Source organism: Manihot esculenta, chromosome 11 (genome assembly GCF_001659605.2).
Source record: "Manihot esculenta cultivar AM560-2 chromosome 11, M.esculenta_v8, whole genome shotgun sequence".
Lineage (NCBI taxonomy): Eukaryota > Viridiplantae > Streptophyta > Magnoliopsida > Malpighiales > Euphorbiaceae > Manihot > Manihot esculenta.
In genome coordinates, this window is record NC_035171.2 from 28,135,801 (window position 1) to 28,160,871 (window position 25,071).

The window sequence follows — 25,071 nt, forward strand, 5'->3', positions numbered from 1 at the left end:
CTGTCAGGTGATATTACAAAATTTGAACTTCTTATATAAAAAATTATTTTTATTTAATTGACATTTTCATTTACTTCATACGAAATTAAAGATTTTTTTTTGGAAAAGAAATAACTCAATTATTTCAGTATAATTAAATTACTTTTTATAAAAAATAACTTATTTATCAACTCTAATTAAGCTTCTTTTTATGAAATGACATTCAAAAGTAATACTTTTAAACTAAATATATATCTTACGAAAAATTTTTAAATAGATAAACTTATTAAAGGATTTTCAATTTATTACTAATTAGTTTGACTTAAATAAATATATTTTTAATTAAGAAAATAAAGTATGAATCCAATATTAAATTTAGTAACCGATTTAAGATTCTAATTGTCTAATTCATTTTAATTTTCTTTTTTATATTTTCCATATTTGTATTATATTTTTCAAAGGAAAATATTTTTTTCATATTTATTTTGTCCTTTTTAAATATCGTCTTCTCTTATTCTGACCTATTTAATAATTATTACTAAAAAATCATGTAATTTTTTAGGAAGTAAAAAATAAAACTAAAGAGTGGATAAGTGACCATATCATTGAGAAAATCTCTTATAAATTACCTAAAAGTTAAAAGAGAAAAAGGTTTAATTAAATTATTATAATTAACTTTTTTATTTTTAACATTCTTATGTTTAGCTTTTTCATTTAAAAAAATAGGAAATTAATTTTTTTATTAATTTAGTTAAATAAAAATTTAATACTTTTAAATTTAATAAATTAAAATTATATTTTTTACTAATGTAATTTTTAATTAAATTATAATTAGCTTAATATAATTATATTAAATTTAAAATTGTTCAATGTATATTTCACTTTTATTAAATATAAATAATATATCACTAAATATTTTTTAGTTATGTTGCATTTACTTTCTTAAATATAAATGTTGTATTCATCTCTTTAAATATAAAAATTATAGGTATTAAAAATTTTAATTTATTTTTATCAGGGCAAAAACATGAAGAGATTATAAATACAAGCCAAAGGTCCAAAACTAATAAAAAAAATTAAATTTAGAAAATAAGATATAATATAAACCAAATCCAACTAGCAAACCAAACTAAATAAATCAAATTAAAGTAACAAATTCAATAACACTGATTGATTGACCACCGCTGAAAGCATCGATTTTCTAGCACCAGCATCGATATTAGAAGCATAATGCAATCCCAAAATCAATAAAAAAAAAAAAAGTAAAAGAAAAAACACCCTCTCAAGCAGATTTCATATAGAATTCTCTCTCAAAATACCGCTCCAAAACCAATAAACACAAAACAGAAAAGACAAAGAAAAATAATCACCTGTCCTGAATAAGGGAGGAAAACAAGACAGGGGAAAGGAAACAAAACAAAAAGTCAAGTAAAAACACGAAACAATCTCACTTTTCTAAAGAAGGGAAGAAGTAAAGGTAAACATCTAAAAGAAACAGCCAATAAAATCGCCACAAGGCCACGAACCAACACCAAATAAACCTGTTCTCTTTCATTTTCAAGAAAATCTTAATTTATCAACTTATATTCCTGTAGTTGTTGTATATTTTTAAATGGTTTTATTCTCCAGAAAATAAATTACTTTCATATCTTCAATCTGCCTTTGGAAAATTGTTTATTACACACCAACTCCAAGCTAGTTACAGTTTTTTTTTATGTTTATTTTTTTATTCATATAATTGATACATCATATGCTATTTAAGTATAAAAATAAATAAAATTATGATTTTTTAAAATGTTGTTATAGTTAAAGAATCGTAATTTATCGTAGAAAAACAATTAAACAATAAAAAATTATATTATTATTATTATTGTTGTTATTTAAGCCTACGCCCGATAAAATCACTAGGAATATTTTATATTGACATTGAGAATAAATTTATTAATTTCAAAAATTTATACTACAAATTATTTAAAATAAAACTCTAATTAATTTAAATTTAGAAATTTTTTATAAATGGGTAGTTTTATTTTTAATAAAATTGTAATTTTAAATATTATTATTATTATAAATATAACAATATTTTTTTAATTGATAGCTAGGACGAATCTTTGACTCATAATTTTTATATTACAAGATTTGAAGTAGCCTATGAAACAAGCGGGTCAAAGGCTAGAAGCAATCAAGGAAAATAATAAAGTTTTTTTTTTCACGACAGAATATGAAATTATAATAAATTGGTTTGCTGAACAATTCAAGATTACATTAAAAGTCTTGAGCCCCACAACCACAAATAGAATATTAATAGAGATGAAGAGGAAAAAATTGTGAGAAAATTAAAATTAATTAAGCAAACAAATCCCTTCATTCATTCTAGATTTTGGGATTCAGTTTTAATCATATTTAACTGAACTATTTTATCAAGTGTATGCATACCAGACATTGGACATTTAAGAAAGTGTATGAATGTCCACACCAAAATTATTTGAGAAGATCTTGGTAGGGTATGTTAATTAAGAATTTGTGCAACAAAATCAAGAAAATCTTCAAAGATTTTGATAAAACTATTTATTAATAGTAGTTGCAAGACACTATGGCAAGAATTTAAGGGACAACTTATTAATACCCATCTATTTTTATGTGAACTACGTGATAAAGAAAGTTTTCTTGGTCTTCCTCACATGAATTTTTCAATGCTCGATTTTGAGCCAAGTAGCATTCATATCTCATCTACTTGATGAGAAAGACGAGCCCAAGAGTGTAGAAATTAAACAGGTAACCTCCATACAAAACCAAAAGACTGGATTTTCCTTGCCACCATTTATAATTTTCTTGTACACCAACAATGTGAGAACTTTATGCCCACGAGTCATGTTCCAAAACATTATCATTCATTAGGATTGAGCCACATATTTTATCCTTTGACAAGGCCATCTAAGAGAGAGAGTGTTTGTTTAAACTACTTTTGACTTAATTCTTAAAAAATCCTTGATTCCAAACGAAAATAAAATTTTACCTCCATTGACTCTGCTCCATGTGGATTTTTGTATCCCAGTCACCAAACAATCTTGTATCGTACGAATGGCTCAAAGTTTTCCACAACGTAGATAAGATAATACACATCTCACAGGCCATTAAAAGAAAAGGTTTGGAAGAAGAATGAAAAATTGCAATTATTTCCAAACTACCTCAAAAGTTTATGCAAACCAAATAAATCAAACATCCAAACGAACTTAATTCATGAAAAATCTAAACAAGTGAGGTTGAATCATAAGACACATAAATAGAACAGAAGAATCCTTTTTAGAATGCATAAAAGAATTGGGATGTCGCAAAAGATCCAAAAAATAAATAAATATTCAAAGCAGGGATTGATTCCTCAAAAAATAAGTTAATACAAATAATTGTATAAAACATCAGAAACTACCACCCATTGATTATGTACTACTTACTATTATATATTTAAATTAGATTGGCTTTCTAACTGCTATAAGGAAAGAGAAGAGAAATTACAAAGGCTTTTAACACCTTGTAGAATACCTTGTGAACGCCTTGTAGGTTGGCTTTCTAACTGCTACTGCTCTCCTGAGAATGCAGAAGTAGAACCTGCGATTAGAAGAGAGTTTAGATGGCATGCTTAAATGACTGAAGGCTACACGCATAACTTTTATGTATGGTCAAACCCTAGGTTGAACCGATTTCACCAATGTCCAGCAATAAATCAAGTAGAAAACCAGCATTCAACATCTAATTCAAAATGGCTGGGTAGCTCCAGCAAATCTTAAAAAATGAAGCCTACAATGAATTTAAATAGGCCGAAACAAACATACACCTACGTATTATTTGCATTTAACTTACTGACCTAAATCAAAATCAAAACCCGTCAAACACTTAGAACTCATAAAAGATACAATGTTATCAACGATTTGTTAAAAAAATAATAAGAAATTTAAAGCATATTCACCAAAACTATATTACAATCAACAAGAAGTCCAACAATCATCAATGATATAATTAATATGATAATGCTTATTATAATTATAGGGGTTGAATAGGTTACAATTTAAACTCAAGTATTCAATGGGTTAATCCTAAATAGTCGAAGGTGTACATCCCTGTTCAGCCAAATTAAATTATTATGATCAATGCCTGAATTTTAGCTCAAAATACATTTCGATACCTATTGTTTCAAAATTAGCAATTTTACACTAAACTTTTCCTTGAAGTTTTACATTAGAGAAAATTTTGGCTGCTTAACACTCCATTTGTTTTAAGGAAAATAATTTGTATATAGAAAATATTTCTATATTTTCTAAAATAATTTATTTTCCATTGGTTGCAATGTTAAAAATGAAAAGATATTAATAAATTTAGGCTTTGCTTACGGCAATAACTTGCATTTGGAAAATATTTGCCATCCAAAATATTTTATGTGAAAATAACTTATTTTTTATTGTTCGGTTGTAATATTAAAAACAAAGCTATTACTAAATTCATACATAGTAGTGCTAATAAAATTCTTAAAGTTCAAAAATGATTTCTTCTTCCCAAAATAGAAAGTTGTTATCTTTATAATCACTTAATTTTTCTTTTGACATTTTCGCTATGATAAAAAATATTCTATTCATTTTCCTTAAAAATGGCTTAATTTTTTCTTTAATATTTTATGTTGACCAATTTTCATGTGTGCCCCAAACATAAAAAGATAATAAAAATATTTTCTGCAAAACAATCAGAGTCTTGTGTATTTAAAGTTTATGACTTTCCCTTTTAAAAAGCTAGTTTAATTTTCTTAGAAATAGCTTAATTTTTTCTTTGGCTAAAAAAAATTTTTTTTTTCATTTTTCAGAAATGACTTTTTATTTGAAAAGAGGATATCAGTTTTCTTAAAAATGACTTAATTTTTATTTCAACATTTTTTGTTGACCAATTTTCTTATTTCAACATTTTTTGTTGACCGATTTTCTTATGTCACTCTCTGTAAAACTAACAATCTTATGTATATAAAGTTTATGCTTTCCTCCTATTAAAAGAGCTAGTTCATTTTCGCTAAAAATAGCTTAATTTTCTTTTCTACTACAAAAATATTTTTTATTGACTAAATTTTTTGAATGCCCCAAATGTCAAAAAATACCAAAAATATTTTCCAGCCTACAAGTATTTCAAGGCAACATGTAGCCACACAGCTAATTTTGAAATGGTGTGCATCCGTTATTTATGTGAAGTTCCCTTACCTCGTCCAATGATCAATGTAGTTCAGAAAACAATTATTTGAACTTCCATCAAGCTTTAAACTATGCTTGATATAGAGCTAGGAGCAAACACGTGTCTACATGTAAAGTTTCAAGTGATGTAAATTAATATTACCCTTTTCTACGCAACATGATATCATGAGCACCTAATTGATCAATCCCCTATTGGTTTTTAGAACTGCAATGCATGAAGGATTGCACAATCTAAAAGAGGACTCTTAACAATACAAAGGACCCCTCAGATTCATTTTTAAAGTTAACACAACAATTGAAGAGAACTAATGGTTAGGCATAAAGAGGATTATATATGACTGCACCTCATATGCAGAAGAGTTGTCGACTCAATAATGCCAAATTTGCCAATCCCAGTGGTGTAGCCAGCATTTCTCGAACTCACTATAAGGGAAATAAAAAAGCAATAGATCACACAACATATTAAAAACTGTTGAGGCATGAAGCGAAAACATGTAATGAGAAAACTAACTACTAATGTCAAGACATAGCATAGTCTCCCATAGCAGCAAAATACAATGCATGTGGTCCTGCAATGGTGAAAAAGTAGTTCATGCTTTCCAATATTGAACTTCTGCATATGACTTGTAGGCAAAGCGAAGATCCACAAACTTGGCAACAAAAGAGAGCTGACTTCAAATGATATTCAGTTTTCATGAAAAATTACTTCAAAACTTTTTTTGATACTTCACTTGAAATTACCAGACTATGGATTGGACAGCTGGAGACTTCATACATATATCACAGCACCAAAGGGGTTCCTAGAGCTCACATCCAAGGCGTGTGGCTTAGAGAGGTGACTGCAAATGGGGTGGTAGGAAGTAGGGCCAGGTTCTTGGGTTCCAAACTGAGTATGAAAACCATTCTGATTCTGGTTCTTCACTCAGAACCAAAACAGACTGCACGAAACCAAGAACCAAATTTACACATGTTTTTTTATTGATCCTTTAGATATAGTACATACTTTTAGCATGTGTATGCGTGTGTATATCTTTCACTCCTCTATATTTTCTAGATAATTTTTAACTACAAATGTACTTAATTTCAAGTGCATTTTCATACAATATGCTTAATCCAAAATTATATGTACACATTGTAATTAAATATTATACAATTAAGAAATAATTGAAGGTATATAGATAATATAATTATATTATTATATTACACATAATATGATCATATTACATAACATAGTAGTATAATTATATTGTATATAATATATATACGTATCTTATAGTTAAAGATTACATAATTAATAATGGCTAAAAGATATATTAAATGATATACTCTGAATAAATAATCAATTATAAAGCTTAAATGATAATTTAGATATAAATTTTTGCAAAAACAATTGCATAAAATTGTTTTAAGAATCAAAACATATATAGAACCTGTACCAAACTAGAACCATATTCAAATTTTTATCCAATTTTGGTTCCTATACAGAACCTGATCCACCCCTAGTAGGAAGTCTTCCCATACTGCAAACTGTAAATTCTACCATAGGTTTTTATGCAATATCCAAGTAAGAGAGGGAATGCAAAATATGTCGGTCAGCAAATTAAGAAACCAAAAGATAAAGTAGTGATTAAGCCCACTCCATATGTAGTAAAGTTATATTATACATAGTTTTTAACAATAATATTTTATTACCTTCTAACTCCCCTCGAATTAGTGCATAGATATCACACATGCTCAACTTGCAAATGATAGATTTTATTGCTGAGCCCTTTGGTAAACACATCAGCTACCTGTTCATCGGAAGTCATATGATCTAATCTTAAAACACCATTTATTAACTCCTCTTTAATGAAGTGTCAATCAATCTTTATGTATTTCGTTCGGTCATGTTGAACCGGATTATGAACTACACTGATGGCAACTTTATTGTCATAGTACAATAGGAGTTTGTCTCTCTCCAATAGTTTCAATTTCTCTAACAATCTCTGCAACCATAAAATTTCACAAACACCTTATATCATCGCTCTATATTCCACCTCAACACTTGATCGAGTAACAACGCTTTGTTTTTTTACTTCTTCAAGTAACAAGGTTTCTTCCCAGAAGTGTACAATAATCATTAGTTGACCTTCTATCGTCAAAGGATCCATTCCAATCTGCATCTGTGAATTAATGCATGCAAAGATGATCATGTTTAGAGAATCAGAGACTTTTTCCAGAAGCAGAAAATAGCTTGCATGTGAGACTCACAAGATCATGCATAGACTGACTGACTAAACTGACTGCATATGTTATGTCTGGTCGAGTATGCGAAAGATAAATCAGTCTGCCTACCAACCTTTGATATCCGCCCATATCCACTAATTCACCAACTCCTGCTTGTAGCTTGTAAATGCTCTCAATGGGAGTTTCAACTGATTTGCAACCTAACATACCAATTTCTTATAAAAGATCTAGAATATATTTTCTATGAGAAATAAAGATTCCCTTCTTTGACCTGGCAACCTCGATTCCCAGAAAATATTGCAGTTTTCCTAGATCTTTAATTTCGAACTCCTAAACCAAAAACTTTTTCAGCCGAATCATCTCTTCAGTGTCATCCTTGTTATTACTATGTCATCAACATAGATTATAAAGAGAGTAATTTTATCCTTGCGATGTCTGATAAATTACTATGTCATCAACATAGACTATAAAGAGAGTAATTTTATGTTATCAATATAGACTATAAAGAGAGTAATTTTATCCTTGTGATGTCTGATAAATAGAGTAGAGTCAACATAGCTCTATTGATAGCCAAAAGAAATCATAGCTCTACTCAATCGATCAAACCAAACTCTGGGTGACTGCTTCAAACCAAACTCTAAGTGACTGTTTCAACCCATACAAAGCCTTCTTTAGCCTGCACACCTTTCCTTTTTTTTAATCAGCTAATTCAAGAGGGATTTCTATATACACTTCCTCCTCCAAGTCTCCATGGAGGAATACATTTTTCACATCAAATTGTTAGAGATCCCAATTAAGGTTGACAACGTAAGATAACTATACTCTAATTGAGTTCATTTTGACAACAGGGGACAAATGTCTCCTGGTAATCCACTCCATAAGTTTGAGTGTATCCCTTAGCCACTAGTCTAACTTTAAATCTTTCAATTGATTCCATTTGCTTTGTGTTTCACAATGAACATCCATTTGCAGCCAACAAGTTTCTTCCCAGGTGGAAGAGTGACAAGCTCCCAAGTCTCATTTTTTGCCAGTGCTTTTATCTCTTCAATCATTGCTTCCTTCTCACTTAGGATCTGCAAGAGCTTCCTTCCAATCCTGTGGAATAGACACAGAGGAAATAGACAAGGTAAAGGCTTTATAAGATGGAGATAAAGAATCATAAGAGAGAAAGTTAGAAATAGAGTGATTTGTGCAAGATCCAACTCATTTTCTTTGAACAATTGGTTTATTTAGATCATCAAAGGGCTCAAGGTTTAGGAATGCCTCACTAGATGGAAAAAAGGAAGATTTATGACACTGAGTAGGCTGCACAATGGCTTTTTCTCCTTCTGTTTTGTCTCTTCTTGAGTATCTCCTTAAATCTAGTTTATCCAAATGCTCTCACCAATAATCTCTCTCTGTATAATAGTCTCGTTATCACCAACAGTCTCCCCTGCATAGTAATCTCCTCTAGAGTAAAACGTTCTAAATTTATAGGAATAGAAATCATCTCTTCTCTCTCATTATCCTCTCCTAGAAAAGGTGATAGGGTAGTACTGAAGTAAAGTTCAGTCTCTCTAAATGTAACATCCATACTGACAAAGTATTTTAGTCACCAATAATCTTTCCCTGTATAATAGTCTCCTGATCATCAATAGTCTCCCCTGTATAGTAGTCTCCTCTAGAGTAAAAAATTCTAGAGTTACAGGAATAGAAATCATCTCTTCTCTCTCATTGTCCTCCCCCTGAAGAGGTGATAGGATAGTACTGAAGTAAGGTTCAGTCTCTCTAAATGTAACATCCATACTGACAAAATATTTTCTAGATGGAGGATGGTAACACTTATGACTCTTCTATGTGGAAGAGTACTCAACAAGCACATTTAATAGCCCTCAGATCAAACTTCTCACCTGTCCTAATATGAACAAAACACGTGCATTCAAACACCTTTGGTGGAACAATATAAGCAGCTAAGGTTGCATCTCTCCAATAGGTTTTTGGAAGGTTCATGGTGAAAAAGAGAGATCGGCCTACTTTCAATAAGTGTTAATTTTTCTTTCAACAATATCATTTTGGGTACTAGTGTAAAGACAACTAGTTTGATGCAGTATCCTATTAGACTCCAGATAAACAGAAAAATAGTCATCCGTGTACTCTGTACCATTATCAGTTATCAAAACTTTTATCGTAGCATCAAATTAAGTACAAATCATCTTGTGAAAAGATTAAAAGCAAGAAACCACATCACTCTTTACTTTTATCAAATAAACCCAAGTCATGCAAGTGTAACAATCAATAAAAGTAACAAATCAACGATTACCAGATAATAGGTCCCAAACGTCAGAATGGATGATCACAAAAAGGATCGTACTTCTATTGTTACTATAGGGATAAGAGGTTCTTATATGCTTAACATACTCACAAGCATCACAAACCAAAGAACCACATTGAGCCTTGAAAAATAAATTAGGATAAAATTTCTCTAAAACAAAGAATGATGGGTATCCTAACCATCGATACCATTTCCTGGTTGACATTCTGATTTCTTGGTTGACATTCTAATTTCTTTCAAAAAGAGCCCAAAGTGAATTTAAACTTAGATTCCCTTCCAACATATATAAGCCATCATGCAGTCTACTATTGCCAATCTTCTTCCCAGTTTGAAGTCCCGAATAATACAATAATTAGGAAAAAATTCAATTTTACAATTAAGTGTTTTGGTGAGAGCACTAACAAATAAAAGATTAATAGGAAAACAAGGAACATGAAGAACAAAAAATAGCTTGATATTTGAAATATAAACAATAGAAACGATTCCAGGTATAGGAGTGGAAGAACCATCTGGGATTCTGACAGTTTGAAAACATGAAAGATAATTAAGAAAGCTTTCAAAGGAGCCTGTCATATGTCTATTTGCATCAGAATCAATAATCCATAGAGCAGAATCAAGAGGAAACAAAAGCATTTTTAGAAGTCCTTACATTACCCATGCAAGTCACTGCCATTTCAAGAAAACACCACCCTTTTTCTATCAAAAACAGTAGAAAGATCACTATTACTGAAAAAACTATTACTGTTCACCGGCGAAAAGAACACAGGTCTAGCAGATCAGAAGCGCGACTTGAAGGAGAGTGCCAAAAAAAAGCACCAAAACAAACTTGAAATATTAACAAAAATCACCAATGGAATTCGTATACCCAAATAGTAGCCACCAAAGCCAAATCCAAAGCTACTAAGGGTAATCACCTTAACCGGAGTATCAAAACTCAAAACATCACCCAAGGCTGCAGTACCCAAGTTGAATCGACGCCAGAAGAGGAGACGGAGCAGCCGGATCTTGCCGAAAAAGGACACGCGTCGGCACGTGGCGTCAGAGTGAAGAGAAGGGAAGGCGCGTGTGGGCTACACGCGCTTCTTCCGGTCGCTGGAATTGGACAGGAGGCCGATCTTGAGCCGCAATTTTGATTGGTAGGGGTGGTGACACGAACAACACACCCTAAACAGGTGATCTAGAGATGATAGATTTGAAACCCAAGAAGGTGTCGGAAAATTTTTTTTAAACCAACAGACCAGAGCTATAGATCTGAGAACTAGACTCTAATACCATGTAGAATTTGAGATGAATTTTTTATTTTATTCTAACGGAATTGATCTTTATAAGATTTGAGTATTTATACACGGAATCAATTTAAATTAGGAATATTTATAATAAGAATAAAATCTCTTAAATCAAGCCTAATTAGGAATCTTCTATGTTGGTCAACATATTTATATGACGGACATGTGATTTAGTAATATATTTAAGGAGTATAAGGTAATTTAATGCATTTACGACTAACGATTATTTAAATAATTTATAGAAATATATAAGTTATTAAATTACATTCACTTGTACTTAAAGATAAAATTAATATATATATATATATATATTAAAATCTTAATTACATATTACTATAAATAATTTTAAAACGATACAATTGATTCTCTGGTTTGAGTTTAGTTCTGCACGGTTCAGAGCTTGATGAATAATTAGAACAGAAAAACAATTAATACAAGTCAGTTTGATTCCTACAACGACGATTTTATCTTGGTTTCAATAGAGTTTGTTGCAATATGATTTTTTGGTTAGGTTCATCCAAACATCATGCACAATCCTATTTATTGGGCTATCCTATATATATATATATATATATATATATATATATATATTAAAATCTTAATTACATATTACTATAAATAATTTTAAAACGATACAATTGATTCTCTGGTTTGAGTTTAGTTCTGCACGGTTCAGAGCTTGATGAATAATTAGAACAGAAAAACAATTAATACAAGTCAGTTTGATTCCTACAACGACGATTTTATCTTGGTTTCAATAGAGTTTGTTGCAATATGATTTTTTGGTTAGGTTCATCCAAACATCATGCACAATCCTATTTATTGGGCTATCCTAAGTGAGTCGGCACGAATGAATCCAACCATAACCCTCTATTTTTGTGTTGTGTTAGTTGGTCATGTCTAAAATTGTGACCCATGTTAATTTTTTCGGATTCTCCCTTATTAGGGAGCAAAAGCTTACATTAAAACTTTTACTGCACACCTCCTCCTCTCTCTCTCTCTCTCTCTAACAACTATTCTAAAAGCATTTTCCAAAAGCTTGTTTAAAACAACATGATAGCCACCCCAAATAGGATATTAGAAAAGGACAACCAAACAAATTCACGAGCAACTAATTTGACTCGCTTCCTCTAAATTAAATTTCAATGGTCCTAAACTCTCTTATGCCGCATCGTATATCAAATAGAAGAATCTCAATCTTTGTATCATTTTCCTAAGCAACAATCAAGTAAACAATTCTAATATATTGAGTTTAGTCCTATTTTCAATTTTCATTCATTTTTTTTGGCACCGGACATCTTCTAGGCACACAACTAGGCTCAATGAACTATCTCGACCTTAGTGCACATTAAACCATGGTAACGTATGAGTGGCTTATTTTGTAAAAGCTGTCCTTATTACAATAATTATCTATGTGACCAAGTGATGTGTCAAAAAAGCACCTTAGAGACAAGCCGCATGGATCTTCTGGGAAGAGCTTCTCCGGCTGAATGCATCATGCTTCTTAAAAATTTTGTGTCATGCTTACTACAGCTATTTTGACATTCATTGCCTGCAAATGGCCTCTTTCTGCTAAATTCTTCATTCGATCCCTGATTATCAAACTTTAAACAAGTTTTCTCAACTGAGTTGTCAACTTGTGAGCATCTGGAAGGGGCATATTCTTAAATTATCAGATTTTTACAAGCAAATATAACAGTACAACAAAAACTTCTACCAAGAAAAGAAATTACATTGAAGTCTCTATCACATTAACAATATTGTTCCATTCCTGCCAAAGAAAAAGGGAATATAATCATAATTCAATGGTGTCATTAAAACTACCTGACGAAATTAAGATATTTATGCTTCTTAGCAACAAAAACTTTAGGCTCAAATAAAAAGAATGACAAATTGCTCATTTTGTTGAAGAAAATTAAGGTGCATGCTAAGTTGGTCATAAAAAGGTTACTTCTTTAAGGGGAGTGTTGACTTATTAGACATGTGTGACATCTATGCACCAACTTTAAGGAGGGTGTTGACTTATTTGCTGATTTTGAGGATATGATTTGATTTGATTAGGATCCTTAATTATTTCTGTAGTTATTATTTGATTATTTGCTTCCTGTTTAGTTATAATTCTTAATGTATAAATAGTCATGTAAACTAATTGTAAAGATCAAGAGTGAAATACAAGAATACTCTAAAATTCTCCAAAATTCTTCACATATGCATAATTTTTTTTCCTTTAAATAACATGAATAATGGTAACAATGGTCTTTATGTAATAGCATGATTTAAAACCATGTTTCTATTACCCATGACAGTAAATTAAACTGCAATGTCTGAGATATGGCCATTATTCAAAACCATGTATATAACACGTGACAATGAATTAAACTGCCATTTTTGATCCAAGATGAGCTACATTTTATTGGACCCATGAGCTAATTAAGAAGAGCTAGACCCTAAGGGGTGTTTGTGTTAACTTTTGACCAGTTTATAAACCTGTTTGTTTATAATATTTTGTGAGCTTATAATTCAGCTTATAAGCTACAAAAAGTAAGTAGGGAGTGACAAGCTTTTTATTTTGGTACTTATAAGTTATAAGCATTAAACTTATAAATTGGTTTAACTAAATAAGTTACTATAACACCCTCATTTAATTTTAAAATTTCACAATATTTCTTATTTAATATCCATTTAGTAATTTTAATAATAAATATACTTATAAGCTATTTATTACTAAACATGTCAATTGTTTATGACATTTATAAGCATTTTAACCAAACACATTTTTGCTTAAAATTTTAAGCTTTAGTGCTTACAAGCCAATTTTCATAACCTAAGCCGAACAACCCCCAAGGATAACGTCACAGAGTCAAGAGGAGCTAGACCCAAGTAGTTGGCCCCATGCAATGGCATGACAACTATGCCTGTGAAACTGATCTTGAACCCAATTCCACATGGGGGGAATTTTGGAACGTGGTTATTCACAGGCCTAGGACTGTGAATCAACATCTCTTAAAAATGGGCTTGGATCTAGGATAAGCCACATTCCAATAGAAATAATCAAACAAAATTTACTGGAACACACAAAATTGTTCTTAAAAATAAAAGTTATTTCAACATATTCAAGTTATTCAACGAACAATGTTATAAAAAAATTTGACTTCCTTTTGTAACAAAACAAAAATTGAATTATATTCCAAAAATCACATTTCGTTCCTATTTCCAACGCTAACAGAACTTAATTTTTTTTAAAAAATTTTTTTATATAAAGAAATAGTCTTAAATGGGATTACTTGTCATATATCATGAATGCATGGTCTTTAGATCCTGCTGTTCTTTTTCCTCACCTCTACCAAGCACAACCTTGCACTTAGTTCCTAGGTTCCAAGATCCCATTATGCTATAATGTGTTGCACCTTTTAATAACTTGCAACAAGAAGTCACAGATCTACTGGGTACCCTTCTATATTTGTTCGCTAATAATTAAAATTTTCCAAAGAATTTGAGATGGAAACTGTGAATGTGAAAACAATTGAATTATTGGAACAATGAAAATTACTATCAAATTTAACCATAGTGCACGATCTGTCAGCCGCATGATTTCTAAAATCATCAACACTTCCAATTCATTGATTCCGTGAAACTATATATTAATATAGAGGAACATATAAGCAAAAAAGGACTCAACCACATCCTACTTCCAAGTCTAAATGCAAAAATAATCTAGAACATGCTCAAATGACACACATTATTTCCTATTTCATCAATTTTATAATTTTCATCTGAAAAATAAACTAGAAAAGGTGATACCTGCTCTTCAGAGCACGTAGGCAAATGGTTCCCACAATGGTTATTCTCACTTAATGTGGCTAATGTAGCTTGCTCATTTCCTGCATTGTGGTTTGAATCATCCAGACCCACGAATCCACCATTTTTATTGGGTAAAGATAACGTGTCTTTGTGGTAATTTCCAGCTTCTGACAACTGTATTTCTGTAGAACAGCTGGCCAGGCGTCCAGGAAAGACACTACAATTATTCTCAAGATCACTACTGTTCTGCCAGGTCAAATTCTCACACATTTCATCACCGTGCTTCAAATTATGATGCTCATTTGCAATAAGATCTACCGAGCCATCAGATATGGAGTTAACAGCAAAATTGCAGGCTGTCTTTTCTGTAGGAGTATCAGCAATATCTGAATCAAGAATAGCAGCATAGACATTCTTGGTGCAGGATTCTGTAATGGAAATTATCTGGTTCTGGTTCTGAACATCAGCACTAGGCTTAGATGAGATAGGTCCCTGCTCTTCCCCTAAGCATTCCAATCCCTCTACACTACATTGTCTTGTTGGCAAGATCATTACCAATTTATTACCTTCATCAATCTCTATATTGTTTTCCATAACAAAACTCGGTGAAGTTTTAGCTTGTACATACCCATCCTTGATTTCACCAGGACCGACACTTTGAGGAAAGAAACCTTTTACCTGTGTATTATCACTTTCTCCAATGCACCCAAGCTCTTTACAAAGACTTCGAGATGTGGTACTGTCCACATGCCTACATAAAGAAACCTGATTTTTGTAGTCCTTAATCCAGTCCGATGGGCTAGAATTCAAATCAACAGAGAGTTTGATTCCCTCCTCTGAACTGACATAAAATTCAAAAGAAGCAGGAGCTCTTCTATAGGTTCTAGTAGGAGAGGCATTCTTTATAGGACAGACACCTATATTCATTTGTCCACAATGAAACTGGGGTGTATCTTCCTCCCTGCCACTGAGGCTTGATGAGGGTTCCTTATGGATGAGACCGCCACAAGCACTTTGCGCAATAATTTGAGACTGGGATGGATCCTGAAAATAATCAATTGAGCAACCAACAGCTTCCTGCATCGTCATGTAGATAGCAATTTAATGAGGGGTTTATAGCAGTTCCAAATGCAGGCAAAAAAGCCCAAAAATAACATAATCCTTCCAACAATAGGAGAGTAGCCAGGCACAAACTCTCCACCATTTTCTCCACTCTCTTACACCTATTCAGAAGTTACAACTGAGCAAAGCTATTTCCATCTTCACTATTATTGAAGTTACTTTTATACACTGGAATAAAGTTTCACTGGATAGGATATGGGCGAAGAAGAAATTGTTCTTATTTCCTATGTATGTTTTCTTTTCTGGAGAACCTCTAAAATAGTGCATTTTGATAAACCCATGAAGCTTTAGAGAAAGATCTGAAGATTATACTCGGAAAAAGGGACAAATCTAGAGACTGAAGCATTTAAAAGGGAGGAAGATGCATAATTTAAAGACTAGCAGTAATATTTTCAGCCAGCAAAAACTTTATGCACAATTTTTTTTCATAAAACAATTATATAATTGAAATATGATCAAACCTTGTCATAAGGTCTGAGTCCCATGCAGCTTTCCATTTCATTGCATTTGGTGCTTGTATTTCCTTTATTACCTATTTCTCTAGTATAAGATCTTTGCCTAAAGCTATCTGTAAAAGCAGCAATTGATCAGCTTTCATCAGAATCTAAGTCGATTTGGAGAGGAGACAACAACAACAACAACAACTACACTACAACTAAGCTTTTATGCAAAACCAGTAACGTTTGGAAAGAACAATGATATTACTTTTATTTTTAGAAATTTTGAAGCACAAAAATTTTGTAAAGTGCAAACCTTTTGTTACATTTCCTGTCAAACTGAAAGGTGCTTTAGTCTGAAAGTTTGTTACTGGAGATGGAGAAAGTAAAACATCTTGGATCCCACCTCTGCTCTTGCCTAAGGATGCGAAACTTAAATCATTCTTCTGCCAATTTGTCACGCATCAATTTAGGGTGTAAGAAATAAAAATAAAAAAAGCATTCTAGCTTATCTCAAGAAAATAATATGAACCCAAAATGTATAGTCATTGAATCGATGACATTTTTCCATAATGATTGGGATATGTCTAATTAAAGAATCTCATAGTTATGAGAAAATCATGATATTCACAAACTCTTATTAATGATTTATTAATACCATCACAAACTCTTGTTAATGATTTATTAATACCATTCCTTACATATCATGTATCCTCCATTATGAATATGGCTCATGTATTCTGAAATTAAAAAAATAGAAGTGAAAAAAGAAACGTTGTCACTTGTGATTCTCCACTTCTCTTTTCTTCCCTGCTACTGCTTCTCTTTCTAAAAACTTAACATTAAGCTGCACAACTTCACATGGTACAATGCATAGTGCTCCATTTAAATTTCTATCAAGATTAACACTTCAAATTTGCATAAATCTCTAGTTGCTTTGAAGGAATGTACTGATTACTGAATTTTATTTAAATAATATAAGCACAGACACAAGGAGGCTTTTTTCTCCAATGAATGTTCACTTCTTACAAGTAACAATAACGAGAAATGGGTGAATACAGAATCAAGATTCAAATGCTAATAATTTCATAATAAGTGAATCCAGAATCAAAGAGAGTTGCCAAGTCCTCTCGATTGTTGCGCATCTATTAATCTTCTAGCTAATTCCAAATAATAGGTTCTAGTACATACTGACATTACAAAATAAATTGACAAATGGTCCCCAAGCAAACTGCGTTGAAACTAGATCCACAATAATTAAACCTCACTAAGAGATTGCTCAACCGACAACTTGGATAGTTTCAATCATATTCATAGAATCAAATACAGGCTGATATGTAACAGGATTTTGGGGGCCATTACCCATTTCACTGTTATTTACAGGCCCCATGTAACTTGCAAGTGTAACGGCCGTTACTGACCTCTGCTGACCATTACTTAGTGGTAACAGCCTTCATAAAATCACATGCAACACTGCAATCTGCCATTTTCTTCTTTCCATTCTTTCCAGCAAGCTTCAAACAGCAGCAGGGGGTTTCTTTCCTTCACAATCTTTTTATTTCTCCCCAAATTTTCTTATCCTTTCTACAAAGCTAAGAATCATCAAACAATATCTAGCTAGTTTTTCTAAAGGTGAATTTATCTCTCTGTTTTTTTCCTTTTCATTACTTACTGTGTTTTAGGCTTTTTTCACATTTGTTGATTAATGCTCTTTTTGATGTTAGTTTTATTGTTAAAGTTAAACACTCTGTTTTCATTACTTCTTGTTTTTAGTTTTTAGCTTTTTTGCTATCTACATAATTATTTTGGCTATAAATTAAAGAAAGTTTAATAATGTTTAAGAATGATATTTTAATAGTGTTGACTATTTTATAAGATTTTAGAGATTTGATTACTGAGTTAATTGCCGGATTTTATGTCCCAAATTATAGCTAATTTTTTTTATTGCCTTTTGTATAAACTTCCTAGTTAGATTCAATTCTTTGTGTATAAATATGTGATTACATTGTATGTAATTGACATTAAGAATCAATAAAAAACTTAGAATTTCTCAAAAATCTTCATCTAGTCTTTATTTGGTATGTTTATATCTATAATATAGTTGTGTATCTTAAGAAAGCTTAAGATACACAACTATATTATAGATATAAAAATATCAAATAAAGACTATTAAGATATCAAATAAAGACTATTAATTTATCATTCTTAAAACATTATTAAACTTATATCTATCAATATATATTCATTTCACGAATTTTAAAAAAATTTTCAAATAAATGTGTAGCAGTCTTATCATTGTGTTACAACCGTTATAGGCCTGTTTATGCAACCGCGATTATAAATGAGGACGACACCTCATATTTCCCAATATATCTCATCGCAAGAAGAGGTTTATATAGAAATAATGAAATCATTTTAAACTACATCCTCAGTGGAGCTAAGATCAAGAATGAGACTTTCTCAATTGAATTCTAATCAAACCGATTGAAACTTGCAGAAGTAGCAAAGCTATAGAGGAGAACCAACCAGTAAAAACAAGACTAGGAGAGAAGTGTAATGTCATGACCAGCATGGGGAGACTGTAACAAAGTTCAAAACCATTCCAAGTGAATATGACTTTTGACATTGAGTGCTCTTTCACTTAAAGTAAGGTAAAATGTATTAGTGGAAGGCGAGATATCAAACTCTTCTCAATCTCTACCAATTTGGTGGGTTGAACTTGAAAAAGTAAAGATTTTGGAGGTTTTGAAACCTCCAAAATTCTTACTTCCCTTAAAAACCTCCCCCCTAAGCAAATAATACTTCAAAAACTTATACCTCACCTCCAATAGCTTTCTACCAAACATAGCATTGGGAGACTCTCTCAAGTGTGCATAGCCTTTCCTTTCATTTAAAAAAGGCTATTTCTATGGTTTAAACCCACAACACCTTGATCACAAACATAGACTTTTAGTTAATTTGAAATGGTCATTCTATTAGGATTTTATGTTCAAGACCATAGTTACCGAATTCTCTCAACCCTCCTGTGAACCGCGTTCCAGATACTTCATACCGAAATGCGATACATTTGTGTCCCAAATTATAAAAGGAAAAGTAAAAAGAATAAAATACATTTTAAAACACTTTAAGTGAGATATAGATAATAGATTTAGATGTTAGTGGAATAGGTGGCAATGTTAACTTGGGAGTATAAATTACTATTTTATCAGTTAAACTTTAAAATCTGTTCAGAAAATATAAATATTATCACTATTTAATTATATAAACATTATATTATATTGCATAAACATAATTTACATGCCCCCAAATTAAATTGGTGCACCAACCAAATGTACCACTATTCGAATTAGCGTATCTATTAAGTTTACCCCCTATGTATCCTATATTTCATTCATTGGCATACCGCGAACTGCGTCTCCATACCACGACTCAAGAGTATCACGATTTAAGTAACTATGTTCAAGACCTTATTCTATTAGGACAGTATGTTCAAGAACTAATTCTAGTAGGATTTTCGCCATACATATATAGAGTTGAAATATTAAGTTTTAGAGGCAAAACTCAAAGATAACAGAAAACCAGTCATAGAAAGTTATTCTTCTTCTCTGTATAACAAGAAAATATGCCTCTTTGCTTTACTTTTTTTATTACTTTAGTTCTCTCCCCTCGGACTTTCTCTTACCCACTCTACAGCCTAATTATGGTTGAGTTTGCTAGCTAAAATATATATATATATATATCCACACCTATAATATATCTATAAATAAAGGTACCAAAAAGTTAAGCGGGTACAAAGAAGGTTTAACGCATATCCATTATAGCTTTATAAAAGCCATTATTCAAAAATCTGATGCGCAGTACTTCAAACAATGGCAAGACTACAAATTCAAAAGCATAATTAGCTGATAATGGATAAAGACAAAAACAATGAAGCACCAACTTGCTCAAACTGCATTACCTGAAAGAAAGAGAACAATGATCCAGCCATTTCAGAACTTGACTTCCTAGCAGGCAACCCATATTTCTTGCACAAACTTTGAAGCTCTTTCCTCGAAAGGCTACGATAGAATGCTTCACCTTCCTCAATCGACATCTTCCAAATTTGAAAAGTGGCAACAAATAAGAACGTGTTTTTCCCAGTGTGAACATGATATTCCATTGAAAGATGGAAAATCTCATTTAAACAATTCGCCTAAAAAAAATTACTCCCAAAATTCAATACTCAAGTAATCCATCTTCGCTATCGCGCACAAATCCAAGGTAATAGAAATAAAAATAAAAGTCACTAGTTCCGCTGAATACCAGTTAAAAAGCACTAAAATTCAACAAATTAAAGAAAAGCTCACACAATATAACACCATTAGCTCCAGAAAAATGGAGACAAGTAACAAGATTCTATTTGGTCCCCGGGAAAGGGAAGAACGTTAAAGAAATTTGGATTTTGAATTTCATAATTTGAACACGGTTTTCAAAATCAAATCTCCGGCTCTATTTTCACTTCAAGAACCAAATAGGAAAAATTTTAAAATTATTCTTCTGTTTCTAGGAAACTAAACCAAATAGAGTATAATCGTTCTGTCCGTCACATAGGAGCCGCAGAAGAAAAAAAAAATGAAACCAAACAAAGCAAAGTTCTTTATTTACTTTTCATCGCAGGAAATGACAAAATCAAGAAAAAGACTTGATTTACATCTTCTTTTCTTTTACTACATTATCCAAGCAACCAAACAGAGCGAGCTCTTTTGAACTCCTCCATTTATTTTCTTTTTTTAAAAGCTTATTTTTAAACTTCCGATGAAAGACGTAAAGCAAAGAGTAAGAACGAAGAAGAAGGAGGAGATAAGTATGTACCTAATATTTACCTGATTGAAAAAATTGTTGGAGAAGTTGCAGAGAAAGTGAAGGGAAACGCGAGAAAATTTACATTCCTTTTAACAGGAAAGAGTCGGTTCGCGTGGAACCGACTTCGAAATGTCAAAGTCACACTTTGTTTTCCACTAGGTAGGAAAAATGGGAAAAATTTAAAAATAAAAATATAATTACTATAATACCCCAATATTATGGTGTAAGTAATTAAAATATTTATATAATTTTAAAATTATATTAAAATATTCTTATATTTTTTTATTTATTAAAAAAATTTCATTAATTTTTATTATTAAATTTATTCTAAATAATTAAAATATCCATACAGCTTTAAGAATACGTTACAATACTCTTATGCTCCTATACTGTTAATTAAAAATAATAATTATAATATTTTATAATTTTTACTGTGAATTTATTAGATAAATATTTAAAAAAACTATATTTTTTACTTTATTTTCTTGTTCTGTCTCTCGTATTCTCTTTTATCTCTTTCTATATTTCTTTTAAAAATTAACAATCAAATAATATAGTATGAGTAATATAGACAATGGCAAGTTAATTAATAAAATTAATGAGTAATAGAATAAATAGTGAGTTTTATTTAATATAAAATTAATTTAAATATATGAAAAAAAATTTAATTTTAATTAATAGACAAATGATGAAAATAAATAAAAAAAATTAACTAATATCTGTTTTAATTAATAAAATAAAAATATAAAAATATTTTAATATAATTTTAGAAGTAAATGATATTTTAATTAGTCAACACAACTACAGAAGTATAATATTAAATTTTTTTTAACTCTAATAAAATGGATAAAAATTAATAAATATTTTTTAATTGACTGAATAAAAATAAAAATAAATCAAATTAAATTAATATAATTTTATTTAAATACCAAATAAGTGCATTTTAAAATTTTAGACTATTTTTTTTATGTTATGAAAATTTGAATCAAGTGAATTCTTTTACTTTTGTTAAGAGCTAAATAAGTTCTAATATAATATGATATTATTTTTTAATAGTAAAATATTATTTTTTTTAATAATAAAAATATGATTTTATAATTTAAAATATCAAAAATTAATATTTTAATTAATATAAAAATTTTAGAAAATATATAGATATAATAAATAATTTTTAAAATTAAAAAATAAAATTTAATTGTAAAGAAATAATATTATAAAAAGTAATATTATATTAAATGAGAGTTTATTTGATACTTGAGTAACATTTAATTGGACTAAAAATTTGAATTGGATTTATTTAATTTTTATTAAAAATATAAAATTTAAATGAGACTTATATTTAAATAAAAATATAAAAATATTTTAATATAATTTTAAAATAATATTTCAATTAATTATGATAAATTATAAGGCCAGAATGATAATTAGTCTAAAATAAAAATAAAGAGCCAAAGATGGCATCGTTTTTCTTGCCTTTTTTTTTTCCAGAATTTTTTGTCGTCTTTGTCGGAAAAAAACAATAAAATTAAAATATTTAACTACTGAATATTAATAAAATTCTATGAAATAAAAAAAGGTATTATCTCAAACAGATGGACGATTATATTTATACATTTTCTAGTCAAAGTATGAGCAATTAGAGTAGTATTACGATAAATTCATCTGACAGAAATATCAGTTTTAAAATCTAACAAAAATTTATAATTATTCAAAATCAAATCCTACGTAAGATAACTTGACAAAAATGTTCATCCAAATGCCTGTCTAAATCCTTATATAAGATAATTTGACAAAGATAATTTGACAAATATACTTTTTTCTTTTTCTTATCTCTCAAGCATAAATTATTAAAATCTTCCGAATAAAGTCATTGCGATTCCGTAAACTCATAATAACTAGTAAATTTCTATTCAATATTTACCTTTCGAAACAACCGAATCAATAAAATTTAAAGAAAAATCAACCACAGATACATGATTCTTTCAAATTAACGAAAAACCTCCTCCGAATCCTTGTCTATTGACCGTGAAACAACCATCAAAATGTAAAAGTTATAAAAAAAAAATCCAAAACTAAGAGATTTTATTTCCATCAAAAATAAAATGTCTGGTTTATAACTAATAACCAAATCTTTTAATGCATTAACTATCCGAGTATTGCCGCCATAAATTTGTTAAAAAGATATACATATTCTGAAAATTGATTGAATTGTATGTGAGAAATATCCCACCATACATAAATCATAAGTGACAATCAGAATAAAAGAAAAGAAGAAATTAGATTTAAGTAAAAAAAAAATGCGAAAATATTGAATTACAAAAACATCACAAAGAAAAACTTGCATAAAAAATAACTTACATTAGTGAAATATCTTCTTTATACGGAATCTATTTATCCTCTCAAAATTTGTTTTTCCTCTAAAAATTATTACTCACGAAAATCCGATTCATTATAATCCACTCTTTATTTGACTAACAAACTCTCATTCATCTCTCAATCAATTAAATTCCACCAAACTTTCAACTCATCGGTTTCAATCAATTAATTTTATATTTTTCTATTAAAATCATAATTTCAGGTATTCTAAAATGTAAATAACAAATAATTAACAATGTAATTAATTAATAATTAATTATTAATTAAAAATTAAAAAATACAAAAAAAATATAAAACAATTAATAAAAAAATCAAATATTTATGATAATTCATATTTATATTTAATATTTTAAATAATAAATAATAAAGTCAAACTTTTTTAATTTACTATAATTATAGCTAAATAACTAAATTATATTTATAAATTTAAAATTTTATTTGAATAATAAAATAATTTTTAAACATATATTTTTATTACAATAATATAATTTTTTATTAATTTCATTATTCACTCACTATTTCCACTTTTATAATATTATTGAAGATATTAATAACAACTTCAAATATGAAAAAAATAATATTCAAGGAGCTCCTTCAAATTCAACGGGCTGATTGGCCCAATTGACTAATATCAAGGGCTGTTGTTGGCTGAAAATTGCCAGAGAACCTACGAGCTGAATTGCCAAAATCGGAGTATAACATTCAGTGAAATATCTCAATATATAATTTATAATAAATATTTATTTATATAATATATTTAATATTATATAAAATAAATATAAAATATATTTAATTTAAATTAAAAAATTATATATTTTATTAATAATATAAAACTTTAAGGACTATATTATCTTATATAAATTCAATTTAGTCCTCTAATTATAATTGTAACAAGTTGAAAAAGTATAGTTTTACCATTCAAGATTTAAAGTGTTTGATATAAATGTAAATTATCGTAAAATTTTAAATTTTTCTATTTAATACTCTAAAAATATATTGTGATTTTATCAATTTTTTATTTTTAGATATATAATTTAGTTTATATAAATAGTACTTGTGGTATTAAATTGTTAATAAATAATGATAATTTTTAAATATGTTAAAAATATTAATATGAAAATCATATAAAGAAATACTAATTTAATATAAATTGAATTAAAGACCTTAAAATGAAAATAAAATAAAATAAAATAAATTATATCTTTATTTTTAATTAATAATTACATTTTATTTATTAAATTTTTTTTTTTTGAAATAGGAGGTGGGGGAGTCGAACCTTTGACCTCACAATGATGCACTTTTCATCAGACTAAACCTCAGAGTGTTTATTTACTAAATCATTATTAGTATTAAAATATTACTGTTATTTATTAATGCACGATATTATATTAATGCACGATATTTACTAAATCATTATTAGTATTATTTTAATATAAATTTTCTTAAAAATTTTAATAAATGTTCAA

General features: G+C 29.4%; 1 protein-coding gene across 13 annotated transcripts; it reads right to left on the reverse strand.

The window, feature by feature from the left end:
- Positions 1 to 3,253: 3,253 nt before the first annotated feature.
- On the reverse strand, positions 3,254 to 21,384 carry LOC110626899. Of its 13 annotated transcripts, none has more exons than XM_021773071.2 (10): positions 21,250 to 21,384; positions 20,346 to 20,480; positions 16,704 to 16,833; positions 16,412 to 16,518; positions 14,829 to 15,905; positions 12,761 to 12,798; positions 12,470 to 12,674; positions 6,897 to 8,525; positions 5,549 to 5,627; positions 3,254 to 3,585 (listed from the first exon to the last, which is right to left on the reverse strand). In XM_021773071.2, the coding sequence occupies exons 2-8, from the start codon at positions 20,478 to 20,480 to the stop codon at positions 8,493 to 8,495; spliced, it is 1,725 nt and encodes a 574-aa protein (XP_021628763.1). In that variant the 5' UTR covers positions 21,250 to 21,384; the 3' UTR covers positions 3,254 to 3,585; positions 5,549 to 5,627; positions 6,897 to 8,492. The 13 variants fall into 13 exon arrangements, with proteins under 13 accessions (XP_021628763.1, XP_021628759.1, XP_021628764.1 ...); XM_021773067.2 differs by having other exon boundaries at positions 20,346 to 20,579; positions 21,250 to 21,367; XM_021773072.2 differs by having other exon boundaries at positions 21,239 to 21,367.
- Between the last annotated feature and the right edge of the window lie 3,687 nt (positions 21,385 to 25,071).

Bases quoted from the DNA above. Each gene is read 5' to 3' on its own strand.
- LOC110626899 (XM_021773067.2), bottom strand. From the start codon at position 20,546: ATGGAATATCATGTTCACACTGGGAAAAACACGTTCTTATTTGTTGCC. The intron at 16,834-20,345 runs GTAATGCAGTTT...ACAAATTGGCAG, and splicing joins CATTGTTCTCTTTCTTTCAG to AAGAATGATTTAAGTTTCGC. The intron at 12,675-12,760 runs GTAATTTCTTTT...TGCCCCTTCCAG, and splicing joins AATGTGATAGAGACTTCAAT to ATGCTCACAAGTTGACAACT.